Source organism: Strigops habroptila, chromosome 16 (genome assembly GCF_004027225.2).
Source record: "Strigops habroptila isolate Jane chromosome 16, bStrHab1.2.pri, whole genome shotgun sequence".
NCBI classification, from domain to species: Eukaryota; Metazoa; Chordata; class Aves; order Psittaciformes; family Psittacidae; genus Strigops; species Strigops habroptila.
In genome coordinates, this window is record NC_044292.2 from 4,395,407 (window position 1) to 4,410,447 (window position 15,041).

General features: G+C 46.5%; 1 protein-coding gene across 3 annotated transcripts in view; it reads right to left on the reverse strand.

Annotated features, from left to right (window-relative positions):
* TMEM201 (transmembrane protein 201) overlaps positions 1-15,041 on the reverse strand; it is a 33,888-nt gene that overhangs the window by 18,534 nt on the left and 313 nt on the right. Inside the window, exons 1-6 of one of the 3 annotated variants that reach the window (XM_030507667.1) lie at positions 13,725-14,959; positions 4,348-4,468; positions 3,546-3,740; positions 1,585-1,761; positions 799-1,190; positions 130-333 (exon numbers count right to left, since the gene is read on the reverse strand). In XM_030507667.1, coding sequence (XP_030363527.1) covers positions 130-333; positions 799-1,190; positions 1,585-1,761; positions 3,546-3,704 — 932 coding nt within the window. In that variant the 5' untranslated portion in view covers positions 3,705-3,740; positions 4,348-4,468; positions 13,725-14,959. Of the gene's footprint in view, positions 1-129; positions 334-798; positions 1,191-1,584; positions 1,762-3,545; positions 3,741-4,347; positions 4,469-10,399; positions 10,623-13,724; positions 14,960-15,041 lie in introns of those variants that run through there. The other 2 variants (XM_030507665.1, XM_030507666.1) reach the window with 2 other exon arrangements.

The following is a 15,041-nucleotide window of genomic DNA, read 5'->3' on the forward strand; positions in this document are numbered from 1 at the left end:
AAAAACAACAGCAAAAAAAAAAAGGAACAGAGGAAGGGAAACTCAAAAGAGGAGAGAGAAGCACCAGTCGCAAAGAGTTCACAAGGCTTTTTTTCCTCCTTCCCCCAGCGTCACTGCTCGGGCTCTGACCTTCGGGGCCGGTATCTCCGATGGCCCGTTGACTTCCGCGTGGCCACTGCTGCGGTGAAGCCCACCAAGCAGCACAAGGATGTGGTGCCAAATTTGGCTGTGTCCAGCCAGCTGGGTGTTTCTGTCTTCAGGTACCTCTCAGCTAAATGCAGACTCATCACTACGAACCACAACACTGAAGCAAACGCATCGATTCTCCGGAGCCTGCAATGCCAAAAAGAAACCAAACAAGAGACAAGGTAAGAGTTTAAACACCAACGAACCCGCCTTGGTCCTGAAGAAGGGAAGATGGGGAAAAGGTGGGGAGAGTACACAGACTGAGCAGGTTATCTATTATCTCTTACTATGGTTTTGCCACTGCTGCAGTGAAGTACCTGAATAGGTCAGTCCCATTTTCTACCAGGTTAGAGCTGCGCTGGGAGTTGTTCATTCATGGTAACTCAAGATTAAATTGGAACAAACCAAGGCATAGATCCAAAGTAAGCTCTGCTGTTGCCATCCAGCAGGCCAGCAACTCAAAGAATAACAAGGAGAACGGTACCACCCAATACTACATGTGCCACTCTGGCACATGTTCACCCCCTGGTTCACAGAGTCAAGACAAGGCAGAAGACCTCCAACATAATGCAGTTGTTCTTTAAGTGAACCAGAAGAGAAGAGCCCACGCACCTGATCCGCCCAGCTAAGAACATGGCCAGCAGGCAGGTGAAGAGCCCAAGGACAGCGACTGCAATCTGGTGGTTCTTCCCGTAAGCCCATGCTGCACTCAGGTTCTCCACCATGTGTTCTGGAAGCAGGTGGAGCAGCTCCCGCCAGCAAGCCACCGTCATGGAAGAGTCATTTTCCAAGTCTCCATGTGAGCTTGTGCCAGTCCTGTTCAGAGTGGATGCTGGGCCAGAGGAGATGGGAGCAGGGAGCGCTGTGCTGAGTGAGAAGGGGTCGCCTGACCCGTACAAGGCCATCAGAACCAGGAAAGCACAGCTGAGGAAGGCCAAAAACCGCAGAAGTATCACCTGAGCTGGTGTGGTTATGGAAGCAGAAGAGGTGGATGAACATAAATTCTGCAGAGAAAGGGAGAAAGACTTTGTCAAAACCTGAATGAACTCCAACAAGGTTTTGAAATGGTGCTTTATGAAGCACTTCCAGACTATAGGGTTTACTGGACAGTTTTGCTCAAGTCCTTTTAAGTCTCTGTACTGACACCACATGGGATGTTGAAGACTAGCCAAGAGAAACACCAGAGCTATGAGCAGAAGCCAAGCTCAGGCAGGGCAGTGAGGGAAAGAGGTGGTCATAATTCACTTCCCATCGTTCTTGTCTTCCCCCTGTAATCTATAGTTTCCTGCATTGTAGTCACAAACTGGCTTCCCTTCTTCCCCCTTTCTGCCTGTCCCGCTATTTTCCTTCCAGCTCTCCTCACTACCCCCTAAATTCCCTCCTCTCTCCCACATGTACCTGACTATAGGTCTTGTCTGTCTCACGGCGTTTGAAGTGGTGGCTGAGCAGCAGCGCCCGGAGCTGCCGGTTCTGATGTTTTATGTAATACTCCACAGCAGCCTGGCACGGTCGGCACAGCTTGTAGGTCTGCTCCAGGTGGTGCTTGTACACCTCAATCTCCTCATCATATTTGTTCTGGTGAGAGAATAGGAGAGGAAAAGTAGGTGAGAACTGCAGGTCCCTCAACCACTACTCTTGCTACTGACATGTGAGCAAGGAATGCTTCCAGTTTCCAGAGGAAGAGCCCCCTGAAACCAGGCCTGAACAGTGACCAAGCTGCAGGCCAGCCATACAACCAACTCTGCATACAGCTCCCAGAAGACAAAACAGCCCTTGAGAAGGCTGCTCTGACCCAGTTTCAGGATGGTGAATTTCTGTGGCCCGGTATCAAGACCTTATGAACTCAATACAGGAGATCAAATACTAGCATTGCTCTTCCCCTCCTCAAATGAGTGGACACAAAAGACATGTTGCCCTTCACAGCACTCTGCTGGAGAAAGGAACAAGCTCCTCCCAAAACTCAGCCCCAGGCTCAAAGGCTGTCACTGTTTGAAGGCCTTGGCGAGATGAGCTGCATAAATCATTAACAGCGCTTGTAAAAACAGCGAGTAGGGTCAAAGGTACATTTCTCAGTGTCACTATAGTGCACACATCTCTTATCACGGAGGCTTCTAAGGCTTTTCCATCTCCACCTCAGCCTCTCTCAAGGTCCTTGTACCAAAAGCACACAGCTGAGAGCATGCAGCTTCTTTGGGAGAGGGAAGTACGAAGATGCATTGCAGCTGCTTGAGGACTTGCTGCAGCAGCTTCACAGGCTCCATCTGCTGGAATCGAGAAGGAATCACATGGATGAGACCAGTAGCAGCAGACTCATCCCTTACTGGACAGGCCAGCAATGCTGAGAGGCCGCTCCTGTCACCGATAAACCTATCTATGTTGCACAACACAGTCCTATGTTTCTGAGCTGGCACAGACACTGCAGCGCACTGAAGGACTAGAAAGGGGCCAAAGGCTGGCGTTAGCTGAGCAAGTGAATAGGTCTGGCAAGGGGCAGGGACTAGAAATAAAGCTGAAAAAAGGGAATCAGCCAATGAAGTTCTCATGATCAAATTTATATCTGTTCCCTGAGTCATGCTGATTAAATTCATTACGGTTACACAAAGCAGACTGGATTAGGCAACCCAGAGGATGAATGCATCCCACTATAGCACAGTCTTAAAACCCCAAGGCTTTACCATAGTTGAAAGCAAAGGAGTGCATGAATTCAGTGCATGAAACCCTGGGAGCCATGAAACTATGAAGGAGAAACCCCTCTATCCTCCACGCATATTAAGTAACGGGAAGGCCAAGAAGTTGCTCAGCAGGAAATCCTGCTGCTGTAACTGTAAAATCCCTTTGCCCTCCTAGGCACGAATGCCTAACCAGGGAGATGATGTGGCTGCACAGGATTCCTCTCTCACTCCACTAGTAAAAGCACAGCAGCACAGCCAAGGCCTCAGGAAAAACAAAATCTATTAAGGCTTCAAGGTGATTAGCAGGCTGTTGTGCCTCCCAGATGCTGTAAGCTCAGCTGGGTCAATGTAAGTACTGGAGGTGTAAGCTGATCTCAGCAACGTACACGTTTGGTTTTGGGCTTGAGCTTCAACTTCCAGTGTCCATCTGGAACAGGTTATTACATTCTGGCTTCGGAGCTGGATTAGGTAAGTTTGCAACACTAATCAGTAACCTCTGCACTGGAGTGCCACATACTGCTTCTGAAGACTACTGGAGCATCATTCCACAGCACACTGAAAAATTCCTCTCTCTCCTGCTTACTAGGCTGCAGCATGGAATTAAACAGAGCAGAAATAGCAGATACATGCACTGGAATGCCTTGGACAAACATTCTCCTGTGCCACCAGTCCCTAAGGAACACTCACCTCCTCCCTTGCTGAGAATGAAGCCAGCTGTTTGATCTTTGTGGTTTGATGATTGTTGCATTTCTTGCAAAGCAGAATTTGGCTGCTCACCCACTGCTGTGGTTTGGTAGGATCACAGAAAGTCATAGAACCCGAGACAACATGGTTAAGGTGTTCCATGTACTGAGCAGGGATGGGCTTGTTGTAGTCTCCATTCTGACAAGAAGCAAAGGGGGAGGCAGGAGGGAAAGCAAACATGAGATCATAAACTCAACACTCGATATCCTCTGATCGATAACAAGAATACTTGAGCTCTGTCAGGAGCTCTACGCTCCATGCATTCACCTATGCAACAAAGGAAATAAGAGACAAAATGCTTCAAATCTTCTCCCTCCTCCACTGTTCTGTACTCTTATTGCAAGCAGCTGGTGGGGGTGGATTTTGGCTTAAGACCGGCTTTGTTATTTAATACCCTAAATACAGCAATTCAGCTGTTCTAAATGCAAAACCAGGGAATAACTGTTCCATGTATTAAAAGAAAAACTCTTCAGGCACTTTTTGCCCTTTGAAGCAAGAGAGAAAAATTTGCCTTTACCATTCTACATCAGCACATCCCAGTACAGAGGATTCTTCCTCAAATTTTATCAAGTGATCAGTTCACAAACGCTCAGCACAGATCTACCACTGTCAAAACCCTGGATATTCATCTGTACTGGGCTTGGATCACCTTAGATGAGGAGGAGGGTTTTCCCCACAAGGCCCATTCCACAGGGCATGCACCATGCACCTTCCCAGCCACCCATCAAGCAATTTGTCCCCGTACCTCTTGGAACCCATTGTACTGCTCACAGTTGGGGCAATCCCAGCAGTTGCGATTCCCATATGGCACTACCGTGTCCTGATTGCAGAACCAGCAGTTCACCGTCACGTGTGTGGGCTTCTTCCTGTTAGGGAAGGAAACATGTCAGGCACTGATTTCAGCTGATGTAGGGGAAAGTGATGGCTTTCAAACAGGGAAATGCAAGAGAGGCTGGAATAACAATCAATCTTCCCATTCAGCATGTTTGATGCTATGACTCAGAGTAGTCACTTTAGCAGTGAAAAGATGGACTATGAAAGTAGGAATCAATTCTGCCTGATGCTCATCTCTTTGTGCTAATACCATGGACATGCCAGAACTTTAATAACCACCTTGTGAATAACCCACTTCACTGTTTTTCAGGGGCATATTTGGGGGTGCAAGTCGTCTCCATAATCAACAGTGTCAAAATATGCAAGGATTCTGGGAAGTGGAAGTTAGGATCCACAAGAACTGCATATGATGGTACCCAGAAAACTAGGAAATGGGCTCATGGTTACAGTTCTATCCGTCCTGCCCGTTAGAAAGAAGGATATCAAATTATGCTAAGGTTCAGGCACTGCAAAAAGCTGTTTCTTCAGAGCTTTAGACACATAAGGAATTGAGGAATCAACACCCAGTTTTTATGCACTGGAAGAGATGAAAAAACTAATGACCTGGATCCATGAGCCCTTTGTTCTTTAACAGAATCCTGTTAAAACACCACTCACTACAAGAGAACCAGCTGTGACATGGCCCCATTGCAACAGGTTGTGACAGAGGTTTGAGCACAGAACTTCGGTGGCCTGACCCTTGAGCTTGCCTGCTAAAGGTCTGAATTGTCTTGAAACGTGGTGCAACATCCAAGAGGAAGCCTCCTGGCAGGTTAAGGCAACTCAGCCCAGTTGTCTGGGTTTATCAGAACCAACCCAATCACACCTCCAAGGGAGGGCAGCTGCTCAGGCAAAGTCCAGGCAGGGACTTGCTATGGCAGCTATGCAGACAGATGGACCCAGCTGCCATCACCCTTTGCTGCCCAACTCCAGCAAGCAATAAGCATGGACAGCTTCTGAAGTAGCAGGGAAAGCAAAAAGCAGGCTCACCAAGGGCCTGGAATGCAAGTCACAGCAGCCAAAGTGCTCACCAGATGAGAGCAACGTCTCTTTCTCCTTCCTGCTCTAGGACATGTTCTCTTCTGCTACAACATTCTCTAGAGAAACACCTTCTGATACTGCAGAGATGCTGTCTGACAACCTGCAACTAAATGGGCAGGTAGGTCTCCTCTTAAGTTAAGCTGGCTTCTCTCTTAGCCACGACCTCTGCAGCTGGATGCTTACAACCCCACTCCCATTTCCATAGACCATGTTCTGAAACTTGGTCCATAAAAGACCAAACCCTCAGGTGATGCTTAGGCCTCCTGTTTCAGTACTAGTGATGAGGATAAGCTTGAACTGAAGCCTAAGAAGCCAGAGTGCACAGTGGCTTCCCTGCCAGATGCTGAAAGAAAATAGCTGGAGCTACTAGGGTGACAGATTCTCATCTCAAAATAGATGCACACACCCACAACCCCTCTTAAAATGAATATTCACTGCTCAACTTTCTTCATTGCCAAGAGGGCTCAAACCAGTAAGTCATCTGAGTTAAAAATACTGCTACTAAAACTGACAGGCAAAGAAAGAGAAAGTTGAAAGCAGACAGAAATCAAGGCTGCTAGTCCAAGTTATCCAAGAGCTACTGCTGTCCACAGCCACAGGAAGAATGGACACCTGCAATACCTGTTGGTACTAGTTTTATCTCACCATCATAGGTGTAAAAGCTATGAAAATACAACACTTAAGTTTCAGTATGTCAACCACCAAAATACAAATCCTACTGCACCGCGAGCATAGACTTTGATAGCAAACACAACCTAAACTCCATCCTCTGATGCAGGTTATTGCACTGGCCCTTGAAGGTGTCACCTTCATGTGACACCACCCTCTGGCACCCATGGAAATAAGACAGACACCACTTCAGTCCCCACCTACCACCAGGCTCTAACTTCCATGACATGACAGAGAAGGTAGAAGCACTAATTTCAAAGGTAACACAGAAGAGGAAAGCACACACCAAAAAGGATAGCAAAGCATACATGCTATAAAGCAAACAAAGAACCAATGTCAAACACTATCTGAGAACAATCTTAATATACTTGAGATCTTCCCACCTTTTCCAAAGAGGACTCCATTTCTCTCTTGATGCTGAGGAAGTGCTACTGAGGGTTACACAGCAGCCCTTCATTCTCACAATGTATGCAAAAGAAACTGCTAAGTCCTGGATTGTTTAGGATAAAAAGCAATAAGCCTTTCCTTTTGTGAACTTATAATCTGTTGCCATAGAAATAGATGCAAAAAAATCAGAAGTTCCCAACCTGTTGTATGCAACAAGAAGGGAAAAAGCCAACAAAGGTCATTTCAGGCAAGAACGTGTAGGCAGGGTGCTAATTTTCTAGTAACTGGGCATGACTTTAAAAACAAAAACCATGTACTGCATTTGGAAGGACTCTCAAATACAGATTTAATGACTTTGGTATTGTATATACCTTGACTGAATTCAGGCAGCGGCTGAACATGGTAACTTAGAGCACACACTGCTGCCAAAGTCAGATACTCTGTTATGAGCAGACAGGCAATGCAAAACTAAGCACTTACCCCTGTGAAACACTAGGCAAATCACCCCGAAGGAGTTTAGAATCTAACACTGTATAAACCTGAACCAGCTTCACTGGGCAAAGAACCACCCCACAAAATAAAACTCGAACAACAAGAAGTGATTGAATTCCTGTGTAGAAAGATTCCACTAAGAGCTGGCTTGCTGTGCTAGCTCAGGATGTGGGCTGCACACCCAAAGAAGCTAGAAAACATTCCCAGGTTTGGACAAATTGTTTTGCAGGTAGATCTTTGCTCAAGACAACACTGGGGGGACAATGGGAGTAAATTCAGTTAGGAGATCAACACCTAAATGTCCGATATAAAACACTCCTTTGTGAGAGGCTATCGGACTCCTTTAGTTTGGTAACAAAAATCAGACTGCAGGTAGAGCCATTGACAAACACTGTTTAGCAACTAGTTTGTGCCTCTCTTGGAAGGAAGACAAGTTCCTTCTTATGTTACAACTCCCAACAGTCTCCACTATTCCCATTTATGCATGCCTTTAAGGTCATGCTTAATTCCACACTTTTAATGGCTTGCCAGAACAACACTCTCCCTGATAAGTGCAAGTATAATAATAATAATAATAATAATAATAATATGGATTGTTAATACTTTATTTAGCCCTCATTCTATTTCCCCCCTCATTTACTGCTAGGTCAGAAGATTAAGATGTTTGGGTTTCCATATTCTCAAGTGGATGTGCAGTTCTTCACTGGGTTACCCTCACCCTCTGCCAAGGATTAAAAGAAAAAACAATTCTCCATTAAAAGCACTTAAAGCAACACTCTTCATTCTGGCACAACTGCATTACAAAGCCATTATACAAACAGCTATGCCAGCAAATCTGAAGGAAAAAAAAAACCCCACACTAGGAAAAGAAGCTCTTTTGCACAGACCAGTTTTGATCAGAACAACATCTGATGGCAGTTTGACATAACCAAGGTACAGACCCAGGCCATGGCACAGTACTCTCAGCACGGTCTGTGAGTTAAGAAGCTCACAGACAGGGAAGCTCCTGGGTGGCAGCTCCCTGAGCTGCTGTGATTCCAGGTTGTGCCCATATCCATCACCTATCAATAAAGGGGTCTGCCAGCACAGACCTGATGCTAAACCCCATTTTCCAACATGAGAAAAACACATCACAGCTGTCTAGATACCAGCAGGCAAAGGATATCAGAGATGCATTAGCTCAGAACTAGCAGTTGCAGAGAGGGTTGAAGATTCAGCCACAGGACCAGATTTCTAGTAAGTATTCAATAGGTTATAATGCAGCCTATCCCCTTTCCCAAGAGCCAGACTTGGTGCCTTCTAACAGGGAAAAAGGTGCCCAGTGGACCGAGGCAGGGACACAGACCCGCAGTCATAACCACCTCCTGTGCTGTCTCCCTCAAAAGCTGTCTTCATGAAACTGCAGCTTTAGCATACTTTAGTACCTGGAGAAATCAGTCCATCAGGACAGGATCTTCCAGAAAAGGTGCCTCTTTTTGCTATCTCAGTATCCGTGACAGGCTTCTCAACTAACTGAACAGTTCCTACTGGCCTCTTCGTGCGAGTGACGGCTTATCTCGACTTGCAGAAGGAGCAGTCTCTGCCATCACTGACCCAAAGAGCCCCAAGAAAGAGATACTCATGGGTTACTCTATACTGGTTCTGACAAGTCGGTAGCTGACAATCAGGAGAGGCACAAAAGATGAAGGAAATGCGGCTAGTCTGAATTCAGCAACCTGACTTCCAACTATAGATAACAAACAAGTAGTCAAGCTGATCCTGAAGAAAGACCACAAGACATCAGTTTTCCTATCTGGCCCAAACTCCTGAGGTTTAAGGAGTTCCTGTGCATACCTGGACATCAAATCTTGTTCTTCCTGATACGAAAGCACAGTCTTGGGTGCTGGCGCAGTTACTGAAGTGTAACTCCACATATTGACAGATATTCCAGAACTACTTTGCACTAGGCTGCTCTGATATGTTTTGTTTCCCTTTCTGCAGGGGGTAGCAAAGGCATCTTGCTAGATCTGTAAGTGCACTCACGCTGAAAATGGGGCAGATGGAGCATTCATTTAAGCGAGGCAAAGTAAGAAATCAGGTAACATCAGAACAACATTGAGAAACACAAATATGCAGCCCCAAAGAATTATCAAGGTTATCTCCCGAAAACATTTGCAGCTCACTGGCAGCCTTCAAGGACTTAGAAGAAATGCTTTCCATTCCAGAGACCGTTTGATGAACTTAAGCAAAACAAAACCAATCTCTTCCCTCAAAATGCATCTTAGCCTCAACTGGGTCAAAGAAACACTGCCTGCTTCACTGGGCATTGCTTTAGGCTATTAGTATTTCCTAGCTGCCCTAAATATGCCATAGAAATGCCAAGTCTTGTAGATAGGCTAATGCAGCACTGACCATTTAGATGGTTACATGAACACCAAATGCTTTAGAGCAAACCGTAAGTATTTTATTGTGGATGCAGAAACATGCTTCTACCTCTATGTGTAAACTGGAAGTGAACCTTAATGCAATGAGCCCTTGGGACTGCTTTTTTCTCCTACAGAAGCACTCAGAAGATGAACAGACTGCTCAGGTCTATTGTTATAAAGGCTGAAGTCCCTCCGATTCCATATATTCCTACATTCCTTTCAAATTAAGCTTTAGTCCTTTTATGAAATCAGTATGCTGACTTCTCTCCTGATGCTTCTCAAACCTTATTTTCAATTGGTCTGTTTAAATTTATTCTAAGGTCAGAAACTTTCTGTGCAACTAAGAAATAACCAAAGGCTTCTGGTCACTAATAACTCTGACTCCTCTGTCATCTTTGATTCCACCATATTGCCCAAGTTTTGGCGCTGAACTAGAATACCTGTTATCTCCACGGCCCTCTCCCACTGTCCCCCCTGCGCTCACGCTTTCACCTCCACACCAACCACCGCAAGCAGCAAAACATTCTCTTTCCCTGCTCAAACACGTCCGAAAACTAGAGGAAAACCCGCACACCGCGGCTAGAGGGGGGAAACGCTCCGGGTCCCCCAGGGGGCCGGCAAGCCCTTGGTGTCCAGCTCTGGCACACAAAGGCACGAAGCGATTCCAAGGGGACACGTTAAAACGCTCCCAGCCGTTCACCAACACGTTTTTGTTGCCGCGGACGATCGGGGAGGGTCCCTCCCCCCGAACACCCGGCTCAGCAGCACCGCACAGGGACAGAGGGACAAGCCCGAGCCGGCCCCGCAGCCCCACCCGGTGCCTCCACACCCCGCCGAGCCCCGCGCGGAGCCTTCCCGCCGCCGCGGCCCGCATCCGGCCGGCCATTGCCCGCCTCCCGCCCTTCCCTTCGCTTCCCTTCCCGGCCCTACCTCCGCGCGATGCGGTAGAGCAGCAGCCCGGCGGCGGCGGCGCACACGGTGACGCCCAACCCGGCGGCGGGGCCGCGGGCCAGCAGCGCCCCGGCTCCCTCCATGCCGCTCTCCCCCCGACACGCACACGCGGGCCGCCGCTGTGACCTCGGCGGCGGCGGCGGCGCTTTGTACGCGGCGAGGCCGCCCCGCTCCGCCCCTCCGGTCCGCCGCGGCGGGGGCGGGCGCCGTGAGTCACGGCGAGGGGCGGGAGGGGCCGCGGCGTGAAAGGCCGGAGTCGTGCGGCGGCGCCGTGAGTCAGCGCCGCAAAGGCCGAGATCGTGGCCGCGGGGGCGGCCGGCGGGCCCGCAGCCGTTCCGGGGGGCGGGGGGGAGCCCCGGCGTGCCTGGCCCCGCGCCCCTCTCCCTGCTTCGTGCTATATTTAGACGTGCTGCGTGACCGAAGCGGCCCCAGCGCCTCCGGGTGCCGGCCCTGGCGGGGATGGAGCCAGGAACCCCGGTGAGGGCGGCTGCAGCGGCCGGGCTGGTGCTGCGACAGGCCTAAGCCTGGGAAAGGGGTTTAAACCCACACCTGCAGCGAGCGGATATGTCCTCCCCCCCAAGGCCCACTTGGCATAAATGAAACCAGAAACAACGGGGTCTGCAGCAAGGCAATTAAATCTAACTTACATTGTATGTAACCATGCCATGACTTTATGATTCTGATTACTGAGGACAAAGGATAGCTGTGCTTTGTGATAGAGAATTATGGAAACAGAATGGGCAGAGGATGAAGAGACAGTTCCAAGAGACTAGATGCTCTGTCAGGAGCTGCCTGGGGAGAATGGACCATCCCTCCAGTTACACCACTGTACCCTCCCCACTGATTTTAAAGCACAGGTTATCCCTTGTGTAGTCCCTGATCAAGTTACCCAGTAAATCACTGCAGTAACACCTCACGTTAGCCAAGGGACCGTATGGCAAGAGGAGCTGGAGTTAAAGCGCAGGGCTCTGTGGGCAGGTTGTTACCTGTGAGCCAGAAATTGGAGCCTGCTGCTCTACACTGTCCCTCTCTAGATAAACACAGCTCTGCAGAAATCCCTCAGGTCTCTGCTGGGAGTAGTTCCCAAGTCAGACTGTTCAGGAGCTCTCCTCTAGAAAGCAAAGTAACACCCATTTATGCTCTGCCCCTCTCAGCACACAGGGGTGGGATTTACTGGTTCTGCAGAACTGGAGGCAGTTGGTGGTTTGACAGCCATGCCCTGGGAGAGTGAGAAGTAAAACCTCTTCAAAGTATGTGACTGACCCTGCCTCTAATTGCACTGCTGTTTTCCTGGTTAAACCCAGAAGTTTCTCAGCACAAGAGCCAGAACTGGTTAAAATCGAGGAGAACCAAGTTGTGTCATTCTCATGTTCTTAAAAAGCCACAAATGGGAAAGCTCTTCATAGACAAATACTTGGACTGGAAGCAAGCTGTACATCTAAGCTTGTCTTAACTGTGGCTGGGGTCTTAACTGTGGTTGGGGTCTTAACAGTTCCCTTTCTCTCAACAGATTTATCCATGGAAATGAATTCTATGTAATAACACTTATTTCCTCTTGATAAATTCAAGTGGACAGATTTTTTTCCATCTCTCTTCCATTGTTTAACTTGATTATTTAGGGATTGTTTTATGAGACCAAAAGATATGGAAAGGAGGAAGAACAACGCCTCAGTCATTTAGCACATCAGGCTGCACTTGTGAGCTTGTCTATTTTCCCTGCAGAAGTCCCTCCCTTCCTATCTGTACTATCAGTCTATTCACAGATGCATTGTTTGCTAGAAGTTTCCTCCTTAAAGGAGCTAATGAGGAACTTGAGCAAAACAGCTATAAATCATGGTAAGGGGCACAACCAGAATGCAAGTGTGTATCACAACCATCAGTAAATACAGGTAATTTGGGGGGAAATCAAGGGAACCATGGATACCTAAAGGGAGGCAGTATAGTATAAGGACCTGAGCCATCTTTATATGCCCAAGAAATTCAGCTTCCAAAGCTAAATTAACCAACACAAGTAGCTCATACTATTGTAGCAGCAGTGTGTTGGTAATTTCAATTTAACTGTCAATTTATGAATGGGAATAGACTCAGTCCTGAGAGTTAATGGAAACTTTGAGGTCACTTCAGATACAACCATAGTTTCATCACCTTACTGATAATGAAGCTAGAAAGAGTCTAGTAATGAAGCCTAAACCTGGAGAGAAACAGCCCAGGAATTGCTAACCAGTAACAAATGGTTACCTACCTTCCATGAAACTGGCTTGCTGTGGGAGCTGGAGTGGAATGAACAGTGAAAAGAGCTTTTGGTTTTTCTTTCACGACCAGAGAAAGGTTGGTTATTTTTAAATCCAGCTATCCCTTTGGAATAAACGACTTCAAATTTTTCCCTCTGGTAATAGGCTTAATTCCATACTCAGTGACATCAATGAGATTGCTCACAGAGCATCACCTAAAAATGTTAACTCTTTGTAGAGTTAAGGAAGCAAGGGTTGGTGAGTTCTTAAAAATCTAGTAGAGGAAGGAAGGAACAAGGATTCAATTATACTCATTCAGAAATTCTATTAGCTCCCAATAGAGCTTATTAACCTCCAATCAAATTAAGACTAATTCAGTCAGGGCTGGTAGCAAAGCTTAAAGAAGAAAACAAAAAAACCAGCAGAATTCCTGATTTTCCATCAGATTTAGGCAGAACAGAAATGTGTTCACTTTTTCTTTTGCTTTCTCTCTTCCCAAGTCCCAAACTCCCCAAAATGGTTTGAGTTCCCTCCCCTCATTCTCAAAAGAGATCAGCAGCCTACACATTTGACTAAGATTTTAGGAGTGAGCTCCTGTACTGTAACTACAGAGGAATGCTAATTTAAGAAAGCAAATCTCAGAAAATGTTTCAAAGTAGGAACACAAGTGCCCCAGTTCTCAAAAATAGAAGCAGCTCTGTAGGACAGTTTTGCCTCCTATAAAGATACAGCTTTTGCTGCTCACCGGCGCCGGAAAAAAAGCCATGCCAGTTTTTAGTTACTCAACTGTTTCCTATTTTAGCTTAGGGGTAATGTGATACGTTCTTTTCAGTAAGACATAATAGAAATCAGTTATTTTTGCAGTTTTGCCTCATAATGAGGTATACAGACATTGTAGCCTGTTTGCACTCTGCTCTTCCAGCACATTGATGTCAAATGTGACCTCAAGTACCAGTCATCAGTTAGGTCCGAAAGAGAACAGTCGTGAGGGTTTGAATCCAATTATCTACCCAATATATATCCCTGCAACAAAACACTAGCCTGAAAACTTCATCTTATAAAACACTCACTACTAGGCTGTTTCTTAATGGTCTGCATGATCCTTCCAAGTCCAAACACCATGGTCTGCTGTATGTGGTCCTTGAAGTCAAAGATGTCTGTAAACTCTGGTTTATGCTCAAGAACTCAACACCTGCTCAGCTCATGAGAAGCTCATTGTTCAGTTGAACAGCAGGGAAGGCTGAAGCTGGGCTCAAATGCTGCAGTGTTTGTCTCAGCTGCCAAAGCAAATGACAGTAATGAACAGGAGAGCATAGCATGGTCAAAGCAAAACACAAATCTACATCCGAGTTCTCAGGTATTTTGTCCTGCACTAGAAGTAGTTATTCATATACAATACTTTAATCACAAGGTACTGCTGCAATATGAGTGGTAAAGAGCCTACTGAAGTTAAAAGCATATTCCAATATTTATGAAAGGACCATGCAGGATATTTGATTTATAACTGATAGTTAAGACTGTACTATGACTACTGTTGAAGAATACCCCTTAGATATCATGTCTTTGAAGGGGAAGGCAGATATCTTCTCTATATGAAACATGAGAACTGTCAACAGCCTGCACTAAGCTAGCAATTCCTTATTTCCTTCAGTAGGTAAATCAAGTAATGACGTAAAGAAACTGTTTACATGTGGATTTTTTTGGTGTTAACTCCAGAGAGCTGGTCATGAGATAACCCAGAATCTCGTGCCCATCAGAAGCACTGCTCTACAAAGACATCAGATCAAGAGGGACATATTTATCATATTCTAAAGCAGAATATTCCCAAGTCTATAGCACTTGGGACCTATCTTATCCTCTCTTCCAATCTCCAGACCCCTAGTATTGAAATATAAGGAAAATGTAACACAAGAAAGCCCCATAACAGTAAAAGGCTGAGGTCAGGATACATGACCAAGTTACTGAATCTCACGGACTTGCCTTGTGCAGGGCAACCAGGCCACTGCCACGGACTGTCCTTATGCTCTTGGTCCCTCACAAAAGCAAAGTCTGAAAGCCAAGTCATGACAGATCCATTCCCACACACTAGTATAGGCATGTATCCCAAATGCAGGGGTACACACAGCACTGTAATTCATTTTTTACTAGAAGCCTCCCACAATCATATTTCAACAACATTGCCAGAATACATGGCTCTCCTAAGAGATTCTGGTGTGCATATCTCATACCATCAAAGCAGAGAAACATACTATGAATGTCCTACTTGAACACTCCAGGATGATCACACAGCAATGAATGATGCACCTTGAATAAACCAGAAGAACTCTCAAACTTATTTGGGCATTAGGCTATTACAGTGCTAAAGTGACATGACTCCAGTGGGAACACAA